At 52.7% G+C, this 24,039-nt stretch overlaps 1 protein-coding gene across 17 annotated transcripts in view; it reads left to right on the top strand.

Annotated features, from left to right (window-relative positions):
- Positions 1–24,039, top strand: part of LOC106599065 (flagellar attachment zone protein 1) — a 112,896-nt gene that overhangs the window by 44,545 nt on the left and 44,312 nt on the right. For 16 of the 17 annotated variants that reach the window (XM_045711814.1, XM_045711808.1, XM_045711809.1 and 13 more), the window contains 3 exons: positions 1,728–1,745; positions 9,258–9,278; positions 16,668–16,685. The exons of the other annotated variant lie outside the window; for it this stretch is intronic. In XM_045711814.1, coding sequence (XP_045567770.1) covers positions 1,728–1,745; positions 9,258–9,278; positions 16,668–16,685 — 57 coding nt within the window. The remainder of the gene's footprint in view (positions 1–1,727; positions 1,746–9,257; positions 9,279–16,667; positions 16,686–24,039) is intronic. 17 annotated transcript variants of the gene reach the window in all.

The raw sequence follows: 24,039 nt of genomic DNA, 5'->3' as shown, positions 1-24,039 counted from the left end.
AGGGGTGACCAGTCCTCTACTGGCTGTACTGGGTAGACCAGAGGAACCAGGCTCTGAGAGGTGACCAGTCCTCTACTGGCTGTACTGGGTAGACCAGAGGAACCAGGCTCTGAGGGGTGACCAGTCCTCTACTGACTGTACTGGGTAGAGAGGAACCAGGCTCTGAGGGGTGACCAGTCCTCTACTGGCTGTACTGGGTAGACCAGAGGAACCAGGCTCTGATGGGTGACCAGTCCTCTACTGGCTGTACTGGGTAGACCAGAGGAACCAGGCTCTGAGGGGTGACCAGTCCTCTACTGGCTGTACTGGGTAGACCAGAGGAACCAGGCTCTGAGGGGTGACCAGTCCTCTACTGGCTGTACTGGGTAGACCAGAGGAACCAGGCTCTGAGGGGTGACCAGTCCTCTACTGGCTGTACTGGGTAGACCAGAGGAACCAGGCTCTGAGGGGTGACCAGTCCTCTACTGGCTGTACTGGGTAGACCAGAGGAACCAGGCTCTGAGGGGTGACCAGTCCTCTCCTGGCTGTACTGGGTAGAGAGGAACCAGGCTCTGATGGGTGACCAGTCCTCTACTGTCTGTACTGGGTAGAGAGGAACATGGCTCTGAGGGGTAACCAGTCCTCTACTGGCTGTACTGGGTAGAGAGGAACCAGGCTCTGAGGGGTGACCAGTCCTCTACTGACTGTACTGGGTAGAGAGGAACCAGGCTCTGAGGGGTGACCAGTCCTCTACTGGCTGTACTGGGTAGAGAGGAACCAGGCTCTGAGGGGTGACCAGTCCTCTACTGGCTGTACTGGGTAGACCAGAGGAACCAGGCTCTGAGGGGTGACCAGTCCTCTACTGGCTGTACTGGGTAGAGAGGAACCAGGCTCTGAGGGGTGACCAGTCCTCTACTGGCTGTACTGGGTAGAGAGGAACCAGGCTCTGAGGGGTGGCCAGTCCTCTACTGGCTGTACTGGGTAGAGAGGAACCAGGCTCTGAGGAGTGACCAGTCCTCTACTGGCTGTACTGGGTAGAGAGGAACCAGGCTCTGAGGAGTGACCAGTCCTCTACTGGCTGTACTGGGTAGAGAGGAACCAGGCTCTGAGGGGTGACCAGTCCTCTACTGGCTGTACTGGGTAGACCAGAGGAACCAGGCTCTGAGGGGTGACCAGTCCTCTACTGGCTGTACTGGGTAGACCAGAGGAACCAGGCTCTGAGGGGTGACCAGTCCTCTACTGGCTGTACTGGGTAGACCAGAGGAACCAGGCTCTGAGGGGTGACCAGTCCTCTACTAGCTGTACTGGGTAGAGAGGAACCAGGCTCTGAGGGGTGACCAGTCCTCTACTGGCTGTACTGGGTAGACCAGAGGAACCAGGCTCTGAGGGGTGACCAGTCCTCTACTGGCTGTACTGGGTAGACCAGAGGAACCAGGCTCTGAGGGGTGACCAGTCCTCTACTGGCTGTACTGGGTAGAGAGGAACCAGGCTCTGAGGGGTGACCAGTCCTCTACTGGCTGTACTGGGTAGAGAGGAACCAGGCTCTGAGGGGTGACCAGTCCTCTACTGGCTGTACTGGGTAGAGAGGAACCAGTCTCTGAGGGGTGACCAGTCCTCTACTGGCTGTACTGGGTAGAGGGGAACCAGGCTCTGAGGAGGTACCAGCAGGGTTTGATAATAACATGATGGGTTTATGTGTCAACATGTCTCCTAACTGACTTTCTTGTTCTTTGTCTTATCATCTACAGGTCTATTTAACCTCATTGGTAAGTAGTGTGTTTGTGTCTGATGTTCCTACCTGTCTGTCTTTGTTCCTGTCCATCTGTTCTGGTTGCAAGATGAATTTATATACCCCCCCCCCCCATCCCTAAATATATACTGTATATTTTATATTCATATATTTAACCTTTTTTAACTAGGAAAGTCAGTTCAGAATAAATTGTTATTGACATAGACGTCCTACCAAAAGGCTAAAGGACTCCTGCTGGGACGGGGCTGGGATTAAAAATACAAAACAAATATAGGACAAAACACACATCACGACAAGAGAGACAACACAACACTACATACAGAGATACCTAAGACAACAACACAGCATGGTAGCAACACATGACAACACAGCATGGTAGCAACACAGCATGGTAGAAACACATAACACAGCATGGTAGCAACACAGCATGGTAGCAACACATAACAACACAGCATGGTAGCAACACATAACAACACAGCATGGTAGCAACGCAGCATGGTAGCAACGCAGCATGGTAGCAACACAGGACAACATAGCATGGTAGCAACATAGCATGGTAGAAACACATAACACAGCATGGTAGCAACACATGACAACACAGCATGGTAGCAACACATGACAACACAGCATGGTAGCAACACAGCCTGGGAGCAACACAGCATGGTAGCAACACATGACAACACAGCATGGTAGAAACACAGCATGGTAGAAACACATGACAACAGAGAATAGTAGCAACACATGACAACACAGCATGGTAGAAACACATGACAACACAGCATGGTAGCAACACATGACAACACAGCATGGTAGCAACACAGCATGGTAGCAACACATGACAACACAGCATGGTAGAAACACATGACAACACAGCCTGGTAGCAACACAGCATGGTAGCAACACATGACAACACAGCATGGTAGCAACACATGACAACACAGCCTGGTAGAAACACAGCATGGTAGCAACACATGACAACACAGCCTGGTAGCAACACAGCATGGTAGCAACACATGACAACACAGCATGGTAGAAACACATGACAACACAGCATGGTAGCAACACATGACAACACAGCATGGTAGCAACACAGCATGGTAGCAACACATGACAACACAGCCTGGTAGCAACACAGCATGGTAGCAACACATGACAGCACAGCATGGTAGTAACACATGACAAAACAGCACAAAGGTCAAGAAGGTAGAGATGATTATTTCATGGGTATGATGAACCAGGTTCTGAGGGGTGACCAGTCCTCTACTGGCTGTACTGGGTAGACCAGAGGAACCAGGCTCTGAGGGGTGACCAGTCCTCTACTGGCTGTACTGGGTAGAGAGGAACCAGGCTCTGAGGGGTGACCAGTCCTCTACTGGCTGTACTGGGTAGACCAGAGGAACCAGGCTCTGAGGGGTGACCAGTCCTCTACTGGCTGTACTGGGTAGACCAGAGGAACCAGGCTCTGATGGGTGACCAGTCCTCTACTGGCTGTACTGGGTAGACCAGAGGAACCAGGCTCTGATGGGTGACCAGTCCTCTACTGGCTGTACTGGGTAGACCAGAGGAACCAGGCTCTGATGGGTGACCAGTCCTCTACTGGCTGTACTGGGTAGACCAGAGGAACCAGGCTCTGATGGGTGACCAGTCCTCTACTGGCTGTACTGGGTAGACCAGAGGAACCAGGCTCTGAGGGGTGACCAGTCCTCTACTGGCTGTACTGGGTAGACCAGAGGAACCAGGCTTTGAGGGGTGACCAGTCCTCTACTGGCTGTACTGGGTAGAGAGGAACCAGGCTCTGAGGGGTGACCAGTCCTCTACTGGCTGTACTGGGTAGACCAGAGGAACCAGGCTCTGAGGGGTGACCAGTCCTCTACTGACTGTACTGGGTAGAGAGGAACCAGGCTCTGAGGGGTGACCAGTCCTCTACTGGCTGTACTGGGTAGAGAGGAACCAGACTCTGAGGGGTGACCAGTCCTCTACTGGCTGTACTGGGTAGAGAGGAACCAGGCTCTGAGGGGTGACCAGTCCTCTACTGGCTGTACTGGGTAGAGAGGAACCAGGCTCTGAGGGGTGACCAGTCCTCTACTGGCTGTACTGGGTGAGAGGAACCAGGCTCTGAGGGGTGACCAGTCCTCTACTGGCTGTACTGGGTAGACCAGAGGAACCAGGCTCTGAGGGGTGACCAGTCCTCTACTGGCTGTACTGGGTAGACCAGAGGAACCAGGCTTTGAGGGGTGACCAGTCCTCTACTGGCTGTACTGGGTAGAGAGGAACCAGGCTCTGAGGGGTGACCAGTCCTCTACTGGCTGTACTGGGTAGACCAGAGGAACCAGGCTTTGAGGGGTGACCAGTCCTCTACTGGCTGTACTGGGTAGAGAGGAACCAGGCTCTGAGGGGTGACCAGTCCTCTACTGGCTGTACTGGGTAGAGAGGAACCAGACTCTGAGGGGTGACCAGTCCTCTACTGGCTGTACTGGGTAGAGAGGAACCAGGCTCTGAGGGGTGACCAGTCCTCTACTGGCTGTACTGGGTAGACCAGAAGAACGAGATTCTGAGGGGTGACCAGTCCTCTACTGGCTGTACTGGGAAGAGAGGAACCAGGCTCTGAGGGGTGACCAGTCCTCTACTGGCTGTACTGGGTAGACCAGAGGAACCAGGCTCTGAGGGGTGACCAGTCCTCTACTGGCTGTATTGGGTAGAGAGGAACCAGGCTCTGAGGGTGACCAGTCCTCTACTGGCTGTACTGGGTAGACCAGAGGAACCAGGCTCTGAGGGGTGACCAGTCCTCTACTGGCTGTACTGGGTAGAGAGGAACCAGGCTCTGAGGGGTGACCAGTCCTCTACTGGCTGTACTGGGTAGACCAGAGGAACCAGGCTCTGAGGGGTGACCAGTCCTCTACTGGCTGTATTGGGTAGAGAGGAACCAGGCTCTGAGGGTGACCAGTCCTCTACTGGCTGTACTGGGTAGACCAGAGGAACCAGGCTCTGAGGGGTGACCAGTCCTCTACTGGCTGTACTGGGTAGACCAGAGGAACCAGACTCTGAGGGTGACCAGTCCTCTACTGGGTGTACTGGGTAGAGAGGAACCAGGCTCTGAGGGGTGACCAGTCCTCTACTGGCTGTATTGGGTAGAGAGGAACCAGGCTCTGAGGGTGACCAGTCCTCTACTGGCTGTACTGGGTAGACCAGAGGAACCAGGCTCTGAGGGGTGATTAGTCCTCTACTGGCTGTACTGGGTAGACCAGAGGAACCAGGCTCTGAGGGGTGACCAGTCCTCTACTGGCTGTACTGGGTAGATGGAACCAGGCTCTGAGGAGGTACCAGTCCTCTACTGGCTGTACTGGGTAGACCAGAGGAACCAGGCTCTGAGGGGTGACCAGTCCTCTACTGGCTGTACTGGGTAGAGAGGAACCAGGCTCTGAGGGGTGACCAGTCCTCTACTGGCTGTACTGGGTAGAGACGAACCAGGCTCTGAGGGGTGACCAGTCCTCTACTGGCTGTACTGGGTAGAGAGGAACCAGGCTCTGAGGGGTGACCAGTCCTCTACTGGCTGTACTGGGTAGACCAGAGGAACCAGGCTCTGAGGGGTGACCAGTCCTCTACTGGCTGTACTGGGTAGACCAGAGGAACCAGGCTCTGAGGGGTGACCAGTCCTCTACTGGCTGTACTGGGTAGACCAGAGTAACCAGGCTCTGAGGGGTGACCAGTCCTCTACTGGCTGTACTGGGTAGAGAGGAACCAGGCTCTGAGGGGTGACCAGTCCTCTACTGGCTGTACTGGGTAGAGAGGAACCAGGCTCTGAGGGGTGACCAGTCCTCTACTGGCTGTACTGGGTAGAGAGTAACCAGGCTCTGAGGGGTGACCAGTCCTCTACTGGCTGTACTGGGTAGACCAGAGGAACCAGGCTCTGAGGGGTGACCAGTCCTCTACTGGCTGTACTGGGTAGAGAGGAACCAGGCTCTGAGGGGTGACCAGTCCTCTACTGGCTGTACTGGGTAGACCAGAGGAACCAGGCTCTGAGGGGTGACCAGTCCTCTACTGGCTGTACTGGGTAGAGAGGAACCAGGCTCTGAGGGGTGACCAGTCCTCTACTGGCTGTACTGGGTAGAGAGGAACCAGGCTCTGAGGGGTGACCAGTCCTCTACTGGCTGTACTGGGTAGAGAGGAACCAGGCTCTGAGGGGTGACCAGTCCTCTACTGGCTGTACTGGGTAGAGAGGAACCAGGCTCTGAGGGGTGACCAGTCCTCTACTGGCTGTACTGGGTAGACCAGAGGAACCTGGCTCTGAGGGTGACCAGTCCTCTACTGGCTGTACTGGGTAGAGAGGAACCAGGCTCTGAGGGGTGACCAGTCCTCTACTGGCTGTACTGGGTAGACCAGAGGAACCAGGCTCTGATGGGTGACCAGTCCTCTACTGGCTGTACTGGGTAGAGAGGAACCAGGCTCTGAGGGGTGACCAGTCCTCTACTGGCTGTACTGGGTAGACCATAGGAACCAGGCTCTGAGGGGTGACCAGTCCTCTACTGGCTTTACTGGGTAGACCAGAGGAACCAGGCTCTGAGGGGTGACCAGTCCTCTACTGGCTGTACTGGGTAGACCAGAGGAACCAGGCTCTGAGGGTGACCAGTCCTCTACTGGCTGTACTGGGTAGACCAGAGGAACCAGGCTCTGAGGGGTGACCAGTCCTCTACTGGCTGTACTGGGTAGAGAGGAACCAGGCTCTGATGGGTGACCAGTCCTCTACTGTCTGTACTGGGTAGAGAGGAACATGGCTCTGAGGGGTGACCAGTCCTCTACTGGCTGTACTGGGTAGAGAGGAACCAGGCTCTGAGGGGTGACCAGTCCTCTACTGACTGTACTGGGTAGAGAGGAACCAGGCTCTGAGGGGTGACCAGTCCTCTACTGGCTGTACTGGGTAGAGAGGAACCAGGCTCTGAGGGGTGACCAGTCCTCTACTGGCTGTACTGGGTGAGAGGAACCAGGCTCTGAGGGTGACCAGTCCTCTACTGGCTGTACTGGGTAGAGAGGAACCAGGCTCTGAGGGGTGACCAGTCCTCTACTGGCTGTACTGGGTAGACCAGAGGAACCAGGCTCTGAGGAGTGACCAGTCCTCTACTGGCTGTACTGGGTAGAGAGGAACCAGGCTCTGAGGAGGTACCAGTCCTCTACTGGCTGTACTGGGTAGACCAGAGGAAGCAGGCTCTGAGGGGTGACCAGTACTCTACTGGCTGTACTGGGTAGAGAGGAACCAGGCTCTGATGGGTGACCAGTCCTCTACTGGCTGTACTGGGTAGACCAGAGGAACCAGGCTCTGAGGGGTGACCAGTCCTCTACTGGCTGTACTGGGTAGAGAGGAACCAGGCTCTGAGGGGTGACCAGTCCTCTACTGGCTGTACTGGGTAGACCAGAGGAACCAGGCTCTGAGGGGTGACCAGTCCTCTACTGGCTGTACTGGGTAGACCAGAGGAACCAGGCTATGAGGGGTGGCCAGTCCTCTACTGGCTGTACTGGGTAGAGAGTAACCAGGCTCTGAGGGTGACCAGTCCTCTGCTGGCTGTACTGGTAGACCAGAGGAACCAGGCTCTGAGGGGTGACCAGTCCTCTACTGGCTGTACTGGGTGAGAGAGTAACCAGGCTCTGAGGGGTGACCAGTCCTCTGCTGGCTGTACTGGTAGACCAGAGGAACCAGGCTCTGAGGGGTGACCAGTCCTCTACTGGCTGTACTGGGTAGAGAGGAACCAGGCTCTGAGGGGTGACCAGTCCTCTACTGGCTGTACTGGGTAGACCAGAGGAACCAGGCTCTGAGGGGTGACCAGTCCTCTACTGGCTGTACTGGGTAGACCAGAGGAACCAGGCTATGAGGGGTGGCCAGTCCTCTACTGGCTGTACTGGGTAGAGAGTAACCAGGCTCTGAGGGGTGACCAGTCCTCTGCTGGCTGTACTGGTAGACCAGAGGAACCAGGCTCTGAGGGGTGACCAGTCCTCTACTGGCTGTACTGGGTAGAGAGTAACCAGGCTCTGAGGGGTGACCAGTCCTCTACTGGCTGTACTGGGTAGAGAGGAACCAGGCTCTGAGGGGTGACCAGTCCTCTACTGGCTGTACTGGGTAGACCAGAGGAACCAGGCTCTGAGGGTGACCAGTCCTCTACTGGCTGTACTGGGTAGACCAGAGGAACCAGGCTCTGAGGGGTGACCAGTCCTCTACTGGCTGTACTGGGTAGACCAGAGGAACCAGGCTCTGAGGGGTGACCAGTCCTCTACTGGCTGTACTGGGTAGACCAGAGGAACCAGGCTCTGAGGGGTGACCAGTCCTCTACTGGCTGTACTGGGTAGAGAGAAACCAGGCTCTGAGGGGTGACCAGTCCTCTACTGGCTGTACTGTGTAGGGAGGAACCAGGCTCTGAGGGGTGACCAGTCCTCTACTGGCTGTACTGGGTAGAGAGGAACCAGGCTCTGAGGGGTGACCAGTCCTCTACTGGCTGTACTGGGTAGAGAGGAACCAGGCTCTGAGGGGTGACCAGTCCTCTACTGGCTGTACTGGGTAGACCAGAGGAACCAGGCTCTGAGGGGTGACCAGTCCTCTACTGGCTGTACTGGGTAGAGAGGAACCAGGCTCTGAGGGGTGACCAGTCCTCTACTGGCTGTACTGTGTAGGGAGGAACCAGGCTCTGAGGGGTGACCAGTCCTCTACTGGCTGTACTGGGTAGAGAGGAACCAGGCTCTGAGGGGTGACCAGTCCTCTACTGGCTGTACTGGGTAGAGAGGAACCAGGCTCTGAGGGGTGACCAGTCCTCTACTGGCTGTACTGGGTAGACCAGAGGAACCAGGCTCTGAGGGTGACCAGTCCTCTACTGGCTGTACTGGGTAGACCAGAGGAACCAGGCTCTGAGGGGTGACCAGTCCTCTACTGGCTGTACTGGGTAGAGAGGAACAAGGCTCTGAGGGGTGGCCAGTCCTCTACTGGCTGTACTGGGTAGACCAGAGGAACCAGGCTCTGAGGGGTGACCAGTCCTCTACTGGCTGTACTGGGTAGACCAGAGGAACCAGGCTCTGAGGGGTGACCAGTACTCTACTGGCTGTACTGGGTAGAGAGGAACCAGGCTCTGAGGGGTGACCAGTCCTCTACTGGCTGTACTGGGTAGACCAGAGGAACCAGGCTCTGAGGGGTGACCAGTCCTATACTGACTGTACTGGGTAGACCAGAGGAACCAGGCTCTGAGGGGTGACCAGTCCTCTACTGGCTGTACTGGGTAGACCAGAGGAACCAGGCTCTGAGCGGTGACCAGTCCTCTACTGGCTGTACTGGGTAGAGAGGAACCAGGCTCTGAGGGGTGACCAGTCCTCTACTGGCTGTACTGGGTAGAGAGGAACCAGGCTCTGAGGGGTGACCAGTCCTCTACTGGCTGTACTGGGTAGAGAGGAACCAGGCTCTGAGGAGGTACCAGCAGGGTTTGATAATAACATGATGGTTTTATGTGTCAACATGTCTCCTAACTGACTTTCTTGTTCTTTGTCTTATCATCCACAGATATATATGATGACGACATTAGTAAGTAGTGTGTTTGTGTCTGATGTTCCTACCTGTCTGTCTTTGTTCCTGTCCATCTGTTTTGGTTGCAAGATGAATTTATATTCCCCCCCCCCAACCCTAAATATATACTGTATATTTTATATTCATATGTTTTACCTTTTTTAACTAGGAAAGTCAGTTCAGAATAAATTGTTATTGACATAGACTTCCTACCAAAAGGCTAAAGGACTCCTGCTGGGACGGGGGCTGGGATTAAAATACAATACAAATACAGGACAAAACACACATCACGACAAGAGAGACAACACAACACTACATACAGAGATACCTAAGACAACAACACAGCATGGTAGAAACACATGACAACACAGCATGGTAGCAACACAGCATGGTAGAAACACATAACACAGCATGGTAGCAACACAGCATGGTAGCAACACATAACAACACAGCATGGTAGCAACACAGGACAACACAGCATGGTAGCAACACAGCATGGTAGAAACACATAACACAGCATGGTAGCAACACATGACAACACAGCATGGTAGCAACACAGCCTGGGAGCAACACAGCATGGTAGCAACACATGACAACACAGCATGGTAGAAACACAGCATGGTAGAAACACATGACAACAGAGAATAGTAGCAACACATGACAACACAGCATGGTAGAAACACATGACAACACAGCATGGTAGCAACACATGACAACACAGCATGGTAGCAACACAGCATGGTAGCAACACATGACAACACAGCATGGTAGCAACACATGACAACACAGCCTGGTAGCAACACATCATGGTAGCAACACATGACAACACAGCATGGTAGCAACACATGACAACACAGCCTGGTAGCAACACAGCATGGTAGCAACACATGACAACACAGCATGGTAGAAACACATGACAACACAGCATGGTAGCAACACATGACAACACAGCATGGTAGCAACACAGCATGGTAGCAACACATGACAACACAGCCTGGTAGCAACACAGCATGGTAGCAACACATGACAGCACAGCATGGTAGAAACACATGACAACACAGCATGGTAGCAACACATGACAGCACAGCATGGTAGTAACACAGCATGGTAGAAACACATGACAAAACAGCACAAAGGTCAAGAAGGTAGAGATGATTATTTCATGGGTATGATGAACCAGGCTCTGATGGGTGACCAGTCCTCTACTGGCTGTACTGGGTAGACCAGAGGAACCAGGCTCTGAGGGGTGACCAGTCCTCTACTGGCTGTACTGGGTAGAGAGGAACCAGGCTCTGAGGGGTGACCAGTCCTCTACTGGCTGTACTGGGTAGACCAGAGGAACCAGGCTCTGAGGGGTGACCAGTCCTCTACTGGCTGTACTGGGTAGACCAGAGGAACCAGGCTCTGATGGGTGACCAGTCCTCTACTGGCTGTACTTGGTAGACCAGAGGAACCAGGCTCTGAGGGGTGACCAGTCCTCTACTGGCTGTACTGGGTAGAGAGGAACCAGGCTCTGATGGGTGACCAGTCCTCTACTGGCTGTACTGGGTAGAGAGGAACCAGGCTCTGATGGGTGACCAGTCCTCTACTGGCTGTACTGGATAGACCAGAGGAACCAGGCTCTGAGGGGTGACCAGTACTCTACTGGCTGTACTCGGTAGACCAGAGGAACCAGGCTCTGAGGGGTGACCAGTCCTCTACTGGCTGTACTGGGTAGACCAGAGGAACCAGGCTCTGAGGGGTGACCAGTCCTCTACTGGCTGTACTGGGTAGACCAGAGGAACCAGGCTCTGAGGGGTGACCAGTCCTCTCCTGGCTGTACTGGGTAGAGAGGAACCAGTCTCTGAGGGGTGACCAGTCCTCTACTGGCTGTACTGGGTAGACCAGAGGAACCAGGCTCTGAGGGGTGACCAGTCCTCTACTGGCTGTACTGGGTAGAGAGGAACCAGACTCTGAGGGGTGACCAGTCCTCTACTGGCTGTACTGGGTAGAGAGGAACCAGGCTCTGAGGGGTGACCAGTCCTCTACTGGCTGTACTGGGTAGAGAGGAACCAGGCTCTGAGGGGTGACCAGTCCTCTACTGGCTGTACTGGGTAGACCAGAAGAACGAGATTCTGAGGGGTGACCAGTCCTCTACTGGCTGTACTGGGAAGAGAGGAACCAGGCTCTGAGGGGTGACCAGTCCTCTACTGGCTGTACTGGGTAGACCAGAAGAACGAGGGTTCTGAGGGGTGACCAGTCCTCTACTGGCTGTACTGGGTAGAGAGGAACCAGGCTCTGAGGGGTGACCAGTCCTCTACTGGCTGTACTGGGTAGACCAGAGGAACCAGGCTCTGAGGGGGTGACCAGTCCTCTACTGGCTGTATTGGGTAGAGAGGAACCAGGCTCTGAGGGTGACCAGTCCTCTACTGGCTGTACTGGGTAGACCAGAGGAACCAGACTCTGAGGGGTGACCAGTCCTCTACTGGCTGTATTGGGTAGAGAGGAACCAGGCTCTGAGGGTGACCAGTCCTCTACTGGCTGTACTGGGTAGACCAGAGGAACCAGGCTCTGAGGGGTGACCAGTCCTCTACTGGCTGTACTGGGTAGACCAGAGGAACCAGGCTCTGAGGGGTGACCAGTCCTCTACTGGCTGTACTGGGTAGATGGAACCAGGCTCTGAGGAGGTACCAGTCCTCTACTGGCTGTACTGGGTAGACCAGAGGAACCAGGCTCTGAGGGGTGACCAGTCCTCTACTGGCTGTACTGGGTAGAGAGGAACCAGGCTCTGAGGGGTGACCAGTCCTCTACTGGCTGTACTGGGTAGAGAGGAACCAGGCTCTGAGGGGTGACCAGTCCTCTACTGGCTGTACTGGGTAGAGAGGAACCAGGCTCTGAGGGGTGACCAGTCCTCTACTGGCTGTACTGGGTAGACCAGAGGAACCAGGCTCTGAGGGGTGACCAGTCCTCTACTGGCTGTACTGGGTAGACCAGAGGAACCAGGCTCTGAGGGGTGACCAGTCCTCTACTGGCTGTACTGGGTAGACCAGAGTAACCAGGCTCTGAGGGGTGACCAGTCCTCTACTGGCTGTACTGGGTAGAGAGGAACCAGGCTCTGAGGGGTGACCAGTCCTCTACTGGCTGTACTGGGTAGAGAGGAACCAGGCTCTGAGGGGTGACCAGTCCTCTACTGGCTGTACTGGGTAGAGAGTAACCAGGCTCTGAGGGGTGACCAGTCCTCTACTGGCTGTACTGGGTAGACCAGAGTAACCAGGCTCTGAGGGGTGACCAGTCCTCTACTGGCTGTACTGGGTAGAGAGGAACCAGGCTCTGAGGGGTGACCAGTCCTCTACTGGCTGTACTGGGTAGAGAGGAACCAGGCTCTGAGGGGTGACCAGTCCTCTACTGGCTGTACTGGGTAGAGAGTAACCAGGCTCTGAGGGGTGACCAGTCCTTAACTGGCTGTACTGGGTAGAGAGGAACCAGGCTCTGAGGGGTGACCAGTCCTCTACTGGCTGTACTGGGTAGACCAGAGGAACCAGGCTCTGAGGGGTGACCAGTCCTCTACTGGCTGTACTGGGTAGAGAGGAACCAGGCTCTGAGGGGTGACCAGTCCTCTACTGGCTGTACTGGGTAGAGAGGAACCAGGCTCTGAGGGGTGACCAGTCCTCTACTGGCTGTACTGGGTAGAGAGGAACCAGGCTCTGAGGGGTGACCAGTCCTCTACTGGCTGTACTGGGTAGACCAGAGGAACCTGGCTCTGAGGGGTGACCAGTCCTCTACTGGCTGTACTGGGTGAGAGGAACCAGGCTCTGAGGGGTGACCAGTCCTCTACTGGCTGTACTGGGTAGACCAGAGGAACCAGGCTCTGATGGGTGACCAGTCCTCTACTGGCTGTACTGGGTAGACCAGAGGAACCAGGCTCTGATGGGTGACCAGTCCTCTACTGGCTGTACTGGGTAGACCAGAGGAACCAGGCTCTGAGGGGTGACCAGTCCTCTACTGGCTGTACTGGGTAGACCAGAGGAACCAGGCTCTGAGGGGTGACCAGTCCTCTACTGGCTGTACTGGGTAGACCAGAGGAACCAGGCTCTGAGGGGTGACCAGTCCTCTACTGGCTGTACTGGGTAGACCAGAGGAACCAGGCTCTGAGGGGTGACCAGTCCTCTACTGTCTGTACTGGGTAGAGAGGAACATGGCTCTGAGGGGTGACCAGTCCTCTACTGGCTGTAATGGGTAGAGAGGAACCAGGCTCTGAGGGGTGACCAGTCCTCTACTGACTGTACTGGGTAGAGAGGAACCAGGCTCTGAGGGGTGACCAGTCCTCTACTGGCTGTACTGGGTAGAGAGGAACCAGGCTCTGAGGGGTGACCAGTCCTCTACTGGCTGTACTGGGTAGAGAGGAACCAGGCTCTGAGGGTGACCAGTCCTCTACTGGCTGTACTGGGTAGACCAGAGGAACCAGGCTCTGAGGGGTGACCAGTCCTCTACTGGCTGTACTGGGTAGAGAGGAACCAGGCTCTGAGGGGTGACCAGTCCTCTACTGGCTGTACTGGGTAGATGGAACCAGGCTCTGAGGAGGTACCAGTCCTCTACTGGCTGTACTGGGTAGACCAGAGGAACCAGGCTCTGAGGGTGACCAGTCCTCTACTGGCTGTACTGGGTAGAGAGGAACCAGGCTCTGAGGGGTGACCAGTCCTCTACTGGCTGTACTGGGGAGAGAGGAACCAGGCTCTGAGGGGTGACCAGTCCTCTACTGGCTGTACTGGGTAGAGAGGAACCAGGCTCTGAGGGGTGACCAGTCCTCTACTGGCTGTACTGGGTAGACCAGAGGAACCAGGCTCTGAGGGGTGACCAGTCCTCTACTGGCTGTACTGGGTAGACCAGAGGAACCAGGCTCTGAGGGGTGACCAGTCCTCTACTGGCTGTACTGGGTAGACCAGAGTAACCAGGCTCTGAGGGGTGACCAGTCCTCTACTGGCTGTACTGGGTAGAGAGGAACCAGGCTCTGAGGGGTGACCAGTCCTCTACTGGCTGTACTGGGTAGAGAGTAACCAGGCTCTGAGGGTGACCAGTCCTCTACTGGCTGTACTGGGTAGACCAGAGTAACCAGGCTCTGAGGGGTGACCAGTCCTCTACTGGCTGTACTGGGTAGAGAGGAACCAGGCTCTGAGGGGTGACCAGTCCTCTACTGGCTGTACTGGGTAGAGAGGAACCAGGCTCTGAGGGGTGACCAGTCCTCTACTGGCTGTACTGGGTAGAGAGTAACCAGGCTCTGAGGGGTGACCAGTCCTCTACTGGCTGTACTGGGTAGACCAGAGGAACCAGGCTCTGAGGGGTGACCAGTCCTCTACTGGCTGTACTGGGTAGAGAGGAACCAGGCTCTGAGGGGTGACCAGTCCTCTACTGGCTGTACTGGGTAGAGAGGAACCAGGCTCTGAGGGGTGACCAGTCCTCTACTGGCTGTACTGGGTAGAGAGGAACCAGGCTCTGAGGGGTGACCAGTCCTCTACTGGCTGTACTGGGTAGACCAGAGGAACCTGGCTCTGAGGGGTGACCAGTCCTCTACTGGCTGTACTGGGTAGAGAGGAACCAGGCTCTGAGGGGTGACCAGTCCTCTACTGGCTGTACTGGGTAGACCAGAGGAACCAGGCTCTGATGGGTGACCAGTCCTCTACTGGCTGTACTGGGTAGACCAGAGGAACCAGGCTCTGATGGGTGACCAGTCCTCTACTGGCTGTACTGGGTAGACCAGAGGAACCAGGCTCTGAGGGGTGACCAGTCCTCTACTGGCTGTACTGGGTAGACCAGAGGAACCAGGCTCTGAGGGGTGACCAGTCCTCTACTGGCTGTACTGGGTAGACCAGAGGAACCAGGCTCTGAGGGGTGACCAGTCCTCTACTGGCTGTACTGGGTAGACCAGAGGAACCAGGCTCTGAGGGGTGACCAGTCCTCTACTGTCTGTACTGGGTAGAGAGGAACATGGCTCTGAGGGGTGACCAGTCCTCTACTGGCTGTAATGGGTAGAGAGGAACCAGGCTCTGAGGGGTGACCAGTCCTCTACTGACTGTACTGGGTAGAGAGGAACCAGGCTCTGAGGGGTGACCAGTCCTCTACTGGCTGTACTGGGTAGAGAGGAACCAGGCTCTGAGGGGTGACCAGTCCTCTACTGGCTGTACTGGGTAGAGAGGAACCAGGCTCTGAGGGGTGACCAGTCCTCTACTGGCTGTACTGGGTAGACCAGAGGAACCAGGCTCTGAGGGGTGACCAGTCCTCTACTGGCTGTACTGGGTAGAGAGGAACCAGGCTCTGAGGGGTGACCAGTCCTCTACTGGCTGTACTGGGTAGACCAGAGGAACCAGGCTCTGAGGGGTGACCAGTCCTCTACTGGCTGTACTGGGTAGAGAGGAACCAGGCTCTGAGGGGTGACCAGTCCTCTACTGGCTGTACTGGGTAGAGAGGAACCAGGCTCTGAGGGGTGACCAGTCCTCTACTGGCTGTACTGGGTAGAGAGGAACCAGGCTCTGAGGAGTGACCAGTCCTCTACTGGCTGTACTGGGTAGAGAGGAACCAGGCTCTGAGGAGGTACCAGTCCTCTACTGGCTGTACTGGGTAGACCAGAGGAAGCAGGCTCTGAGGGGTGACCAGTCCTCTACTGGCTGTACTGGGTAGAGAGGAACCAGGCTCTGATGGGTGACCAGTCCTCTACTGGCTGTACTGGGTAGACCAGAGGAACCAGGCTCTGAGGGGTGACCAGTCCTCTACTGGCTGTACTGGGTAGAGAGGAACCAGGCTCTGAGGGGTGACCAGTCCTCTACTGGCTGTACTGGGTAGACCAGAGGAACCAGGCTCTGAGGAGTGACCAGTCCTCTACTGGCTGTACTGGGTAGACCAGAGGAACCAGGCTCTGAGGGGTGACCAGTCCTCTACTGGCTGTACTGGGTAGAGAGGAACCAGGCTCTGAGGAGTGACCAGTCCTCTACTGGCTGTACTGGGTAGAGGGGAACCAGGCTCTGAGGGTGACCAGTCCTCTACTGGCTGTACTGGGTAGAGAGGAACCAGGCTCTGAGGAGTGACCAGTCCTCTACTGGCTGTACTGGGTAGAGGGGAACCAGGCTCTGAGGGGTGACCAGTCCTCTACTGGCTGTACTGGGTAGAGAGGAACCAGGCTCTGAGGAGTGACCAGTCCTCTACTGGCTGTACTGGGTAGAGGGGAACCAGGCTCTGAGGGGTGACCAGTCCTCTACTGGCTGTACTGGGTAGAGAGGAACCAGGCTCTGAGGAGTGACCAGTCCTCTACTAGCTGTACTGGGTAGAGAGGAACCAGGCTCTGAGGAGGTACCAGCAGGGTTTGATAATAACATGATGGTTTTATGTGTCAACATGTCTCCTAACTGACTTTCTTGTTCTTTGTCTTATCATCTACAGGTCTATTTAACCTCTTTGGTAAGTAGTGTGTTTGTGTCTGATGTTCCTACCTGTCTGTCTTTGTTCCTGTCCATCTGTTTTGGTTGCAAGATGAATTTATATTCCCCCCCCCCAACCCTAAATATATACTGTATATTTTATATTCATATGTTTTACCTTTTTTAACTAGGAAAGTCAGTTCAGAACAAATTGTTATTGACATAGACTTCCTACCAAAAGGCTAAAGGACTCCTGCTGGGACGGGGGCTGGGATTAAAAATACAAAACAAATACAGGACAAAACACACATCACGACAAGAGAGACAACACAACACTACATACAGAGATACCTAAGACAACAACACAGCATGGTAGCAACACATGACAACACAGCATGGTAGCAACACAGCATGGTAGAAACACATAACACAGCATGGTAGCAACACATAACACAGCATGGTAGCAACACATAACACAGCATGGTAGCAACACATAACACAGCATGGTAGCAACACATAACACAGCATGGTAGCAACACATAACACAGCATGGTAGAAACACATAACAACACAGCATGGTAGCAACACATAACAACACAGCATGGTAGCAACACATAACAACACAGCATGGTAGCAACACAGCATGGTAGCAACAGCACGGTAGAAACACTTGACAACACAGCATGGTAGAAACACTTGACAACACAGCATGGTAGAAACACTTGACAACACAGCATGGTAGAAACACATAACACAGCATGGTAGCAACACATAACACAGCATGGTAGCAACACATAACGCAGCATGGTAGCAACACATAACACAGCATGGTAGCAACACATAACACAGCATGGTAGCAACACATAACACAGCATGGTAGCAGCACATAACACAGCATGGTAGCAACACATAACACAGCATGGTAGCAACACATAACACAGCATGGTAGCAACACATAACAACACAGCATGGTAGCAACACATAACAACACAGCCTGGTAGCAACACATAACACAGCATGGTAGCAACACATAACAGCACAGCATGGTAGCAACACATAACAACACAGCATGGTAGCAACACAGCATGGTAGCAACAGCACGGTAGCAACACAGCATGGTAGCAACAGCACGGTAGAAACACTTGACAACACAGCATGGTAGAAACACTTGACAACACAGCATGGTAGAAACACATAACAACACAGCATGGTAGCAACACAGCATGGTAGCAACACAGCATGGTAGCAACACAGCATGGTAGCAACACATTACAACACAGCATGGTAGCAACAGCACGGTAGCAACACTTGACAACACAGCATGGTAGCAACACAGCATGGTAGCAACACAGCATGGTAGCAACACAGCATGGTAGCAACACATAACAGCACAGCATGGTAGCAACGCAGCATGGTAGCAACACAGCATGGTAGCAACACATGACAACACAGCATGGTAGCAACACATAACAGCACAGCATGGTAGCAACGCAGCATGGTAGCAACACAGCATGGTAGCAACACATGACAACACAGCATGGTAGCAACACAGCATGGTAGTAACACATAACACAGCATGGTAGCAACACAGCATGGTAGAAACACATAACATAGCATGGTAGCAACACATGACAGCACAGCATGGTAGCAACACAACATGGTAGAAACACAACACAGCATGGTAGCAACACATGACAACACAGCATGGTAGCAATGCAGCATGGTAGCAACGCAGCATGGTAGCAACACATGACAACACAGCATGGTAGCAACACAGCATGTTAGAAACACATAACACAGCATGGTAGCAACACATGACAACACAGCATGGTAGCAATGCAGCATGGTAGCAACGCAGCATGGTAGCAACACAAGACAACACAGCATGGTAGCAACACAGCATGGTAGCAACACATAACAACACAGCATGGTAGCAACACAGCATGGTAGAAACACATAACAACACAGCATGGTAGCAACACAGCATGGTAGAAACACATAACACAGCATGGTAGCAACACATGACAACACAGCATGGTAGCAATGCAGCATGGTAGCAACGCAGCATGGTAGCAACACAAGACAACACAGCATGGTAGCAACACAGCATGGTAGCAACACAGCAAAGCAGAAACACATGACAACACAGCATGGTATCAACACAGCATGGTAGAATCTCATGACAACACACCATGGTAGCATAAACAGCATGGTAGCATCACATGACAACACAGCATTGTAGCAACACAGCAAGGCAGAAACACATGACAACACAGCATGGTAGCAACACAGCATGGTAGCATCACATGACAACACAGAATTGTAGCAACACAGCAAGGCAGCAACACATGACAACACAGCATGGTAGCAACACAGCATGGTAGAATCACATGACAACACAGCATGGTAGAAACACAGCAAGGCAGCAACACATGACAGCACAGCATGGTAGCAACACATGACAGCACAGCATGGTAGCAACACATGACAACACAGCATGGTAGAAAAGATGACAACACAGCATGGTAGAAACACAGCATGGTAGAAACACAGCATGGTAGCAACACATGACAGCACAGCATGGTAGCAACACATGACAACACAGCATGGTAGAAACACATGACAACACAGCATGGTAGCAACACATGACAACACTGCATGGTAGCAACACAGCATGGTAGAAACACATGACAACACAGCATGGCAGCAACACAGCATGGTAGCAACACAGCATGGTAGAAACACATGACAACACAGCATGGTAGCAACACAGCATGGTAGCAACACATGAAAACACAGCATGGTAGCAATACATGACAATCAGCATGGTAGCAACACATGACATCACAGCATGGTAGCAACACAGAATGGTAGAAACACATGACAGCACAGCATGGTAGCAACACAGCATGGTAGCATCACATGACAGCACAGCATGGTAGAAACACAGCATGGTAGCATCACATGACAACACAGCATGGTAGCAACACAGCATGGTAGCATACCAGCAAGACAGCAACACATGACAACACAGTATGGTATCAACACAGCATGGTAGCATCTCATGACAACACACCATGGTAGAAACACAGCAAGGCAGAAACACATGACAGCACAGCATGGTAGGAACACATGACAGCACAGCATGGTAGCAACACATGACAACACAGCATGGTAGCAAAACATGACAACACAGCATGGTAGCAACACAGCATGGTAGCAACACAGCATGGTAGCAACACATGACAACACAGCATGGTAACAACACAGCATGGTAGCAGCACATGACAACACAGCATGGTAGCAACACATGACAACACAGCATGGTAGCAACACAGCATGGTAGAAACACATGACAACACAGCATGGCAGCAACGAGCATGGTAGCAACACAGCATGGTAGAAACACAGCATGGTAGCAACACATGCCAACACAGCAAGGCAGAAACACATGACAACACAGCATGGTAGAAACACAGCATGGTAGATTCAAGCATGGTAGCATCACATGACAACACAGCATTGTAGCAACACAGCAAGGCAGCAACACATGACAACACAGCATGGTAGCACCACAAGATGGTAGAAACACATGACAACAAAGCATGTTAGCAACACAGCATGGTAGCAACACATGACAACACAGCATGGTAGAAACACAGCATGGTAGCAACACATGACAACAGAGCATGGTAGCAACACATGACAACACAGCATGGTAGGAGGACATGACAACACAGCATGGTAGGAGGACATGACAACACAGCATGGTAACAACACATGACAACACAGCATGGTAGCAACACATGACAACACAGCATGGTAGAAACACAGAATGGTAGCAACACAGCATGGTAGCAACACATGACAACACAGCATGGTAGCAACACATGACAGCACAGCATGGTAGCAACACAGCATGGCAGCAACACAGCATGGTAGAAACACATGAGAGCACAGCATGGTAGCAACACAGCATGGTAGAATCACATGACAACACAGCATGGTAGCAACACAGCAAGGCAGCAACACATGACAGCACAGCATGGTAGCAACACATGACAGCACAGCATGGTAGCAACACATGACAACACAGCATGGTAGAAAACATGACAACACAGCATGTTAGAAACACAGCATGGTAGAAACACAGCATGGTAGAAACACATGACAACACAGCATGGTAGCAACACATGACAACACTGCATGGTAGCAACACAGCATGGTAGCAACACATGACAACACAGCATGGCAGCAACACAGCATGGTAGCAACACAGCATGGTAGAAACACATGACAACACAGCATGGTAGCAACACAGCATGGTAGCAACACATGAAAACACAGCATGGTAGCAATACATGACAATCAGCATGGTAGGAACACAGAATGGTAGAAACACATGACAGCACAGCATGGTAGCAACACAGCATGGTAGCATCACATGACAGCACAGCATGGTAGAAACACAGCATGGTAGCATCACATGACAACACAGCATGGTAGAAACACAGCATGGTAGGATACCAGCAAGACAGCAACACATGACAACACAGTATGGTATCAACACAGCATGGTAGCATCTCATGACAACACACCATGGTAGAAACACAGCAAGGCAGCAACACATGACAGCACAGCATGGTAGGAACACATGACAGCACAGCATGGTAGCAACACATGACAACACAGCATGGTAGCAAAACATGACAACACAGCATGGTAGCAACACAGCATGGTAGCAACACAGCATGGTAGCAACACATGACAACACAGCATGGTAACAACACAGCATGGTAGCAGCACATGACAACACAGCATGGTAGCAACACATGACAACACAGCATGGTAGCAACACAGCATGGTAGAAACACATGACAACACAGCATGGCAGCAACGAGCATGGTAGCAACACAGCATGGTGACAACACAGCACGGTAGAAACACAGCATGGTAGCAACACAGCATGGTAGAAACACAGCATGGTAGCAACACATGCCAACACAGCAAGGCAGCAACACATGACAACACAGCATGGTAGCAACACAGCATGGTAGATTCAAGCATGGTAGCATCACATGACAACACAGCATTGTAGCAACACAGCAAGGCAGCAACACATGACAACACAGCATGGTAGCACCACAAGATGGTAGAAACACATGACAACAAAGCATGTTAGCAACACAGCATGGTAGCAACACATGACAACACAGCATGGTAGAAACAGAGCATGGTAGCAACACATGACAACAGAGCATGGTAGGAGGACATGACAACACAGCATGGTAGGAGGACATGACAACACAGCATGGTAACAACACATGACAACACAGCATGGTAGCAACACATGACAACACAGCATGGTAGAAACACAGAATGGTAGCAACACAGCATGGTAGCAACACATGACAACACAGCATGGTAGCAACACATGACAGCACAGCATGGTAGCAACACAGCATGGCAGAAACACAGCATGGTAGAAACACATGAGAGCACAGCATGGTAGCAACACAGCATGGCAGCAACACATGACAGCACAGCATGGTAGCAACACAGCATGGCAGCAACACAGCATGGTAGCAACACATGAGAGCACAGCATGGTAGCAACACAGCATGGCAGCAACACATGACAACACAGCCTGGTAGCAACACAGCATGGTAGAAACACATGACAACACAGCATGGTAGCAACACATGACAACACAGCCTAGTAGCAACACAGCATGGAAGCAACACATGAGAGCACAGTATGGCAGCAACACAGCATGGTAGCAACACATGACATCACAGCTTGGTAGCATCACATTACACAGCATGGTAGCAACACAGCTTGGTAGCAACACATGACAACACAGCATGGTAGCAACACATGAGAGCACAGAATGGTAGCAACACAGCATGGTAGCAACACATGACAACACAGCCTGGTAGCAACACAGCATGGTAGCAACACAGCAAGGCAGCAACACATGACAGCACGGCATGGTAGAAACACAGCATGGCAGCAACACAGCATGGTAGCAACACATGACAACACAGCATGGTAGAAACACAGAATGGTAGCAACACAGCATGGTAGCAACACATGACAACACAGCATGGTAGCAACACATGACAGCACAGCATGGTAGCAACACAGCATGGCAGCAACACAGCATGGTAGAAACACATGAGAGCACAGCATGGTAGCAACACAGCATGGTAGAATCACATGACAACACAGCATGGTAGCAACACAGCAAGGCAGCAACACATGACAGCACAGCATGGTAGCAACACATGACAGCACAGCATGGTAGCAACACATGACAACACAGCATGGTAGAAAACATGACAACACAGCATGTTAGAAACACAGCATGGTAGAAACACAGCATGGTAGAAACACATGACAACACAGCATGGTAGCAACACATGACAACACTGCATGGTAGCAACACAGCATGGTAGCAACACATGACAACACAGCATGGCAGCAACACAGCATGGTAGCAACACAGCATGGTAGAAACACATGACAACACAGCATGGTAGCAACACAGCATGGTAGCAACACATGAAAACACAGCATGGTAGCAATACATGACAATCAGCATGGTAGGAACACAGAATGGTAGAAACACATGACAGCACAGCATGGTAGCAACACAGCATGGTAGCATCACATGACAGCACAGCATGGTAGAAACACAGCATGGTAGCATCACATGACAACACAGCATGGTAGAAACACAGCATGGTAGGAAACCAGCAAGACAGCAACACATGACAACACAGTATGGTATCAACACAGCATGGTAGCATCTCATGACAACACACCATGGTAGAAACACAGCAAGGCAGCAACACATGACAGCACAGCATGGTAGGAACACATGACAGCACAGCATGGTAGCAACACATGACAACACAGCATGGTAGCAAAACATGACAACACAGCATGGTAGCAACACAGCATGGTAGCAACACAGCATGGTAGCAACACATGACAACACAGCATGGTAACAACACAGCATGGTAGCAGCACATGACAACACAGCATGGTAGCAACACATGACAACACAGCATGGTAGCAACACAGCATGGTAGAAACACATGACAACACAGCATGGCAGCAACGAGCATGGTAGCAACACAGCATGGTGACAACACAGCACGGTAGAAACACAGCATGGTAGCAACACAGCATGGTAGAAACACAGCATGGTAGCAACACATGCCAACACAGCAAGGCAGCAACACATGACAACACAGCATGGTAGCAACACAGCATGGTAGATTCAAGCATGGTAGCATCACATGACAACACAGCATTGTAGCAACACAGCAAGGCAGCAACACATGACAACACAGCATGGTAGCACCACAAGATGGTAGAAACACATG

The sequence above is a fragment of the Salmo salar genome, unplaced genomic scaffold (assembly GCF_905237065.1).
Source record: "Salmo salar unplaced genomic scaffold, Ssal_v3.1, whole genome shotgun sequence".
NCBI classification, from domain to species: domain Eukaryota; kingdom Metazoa; phylum Chordata; class Actinopteri; order Salmoniformes; family Salmonidae; genus Salmo; species Salmo salar.
This window is presented reverse-complemented; position numbering and strand designations above follow the sequence as displayed.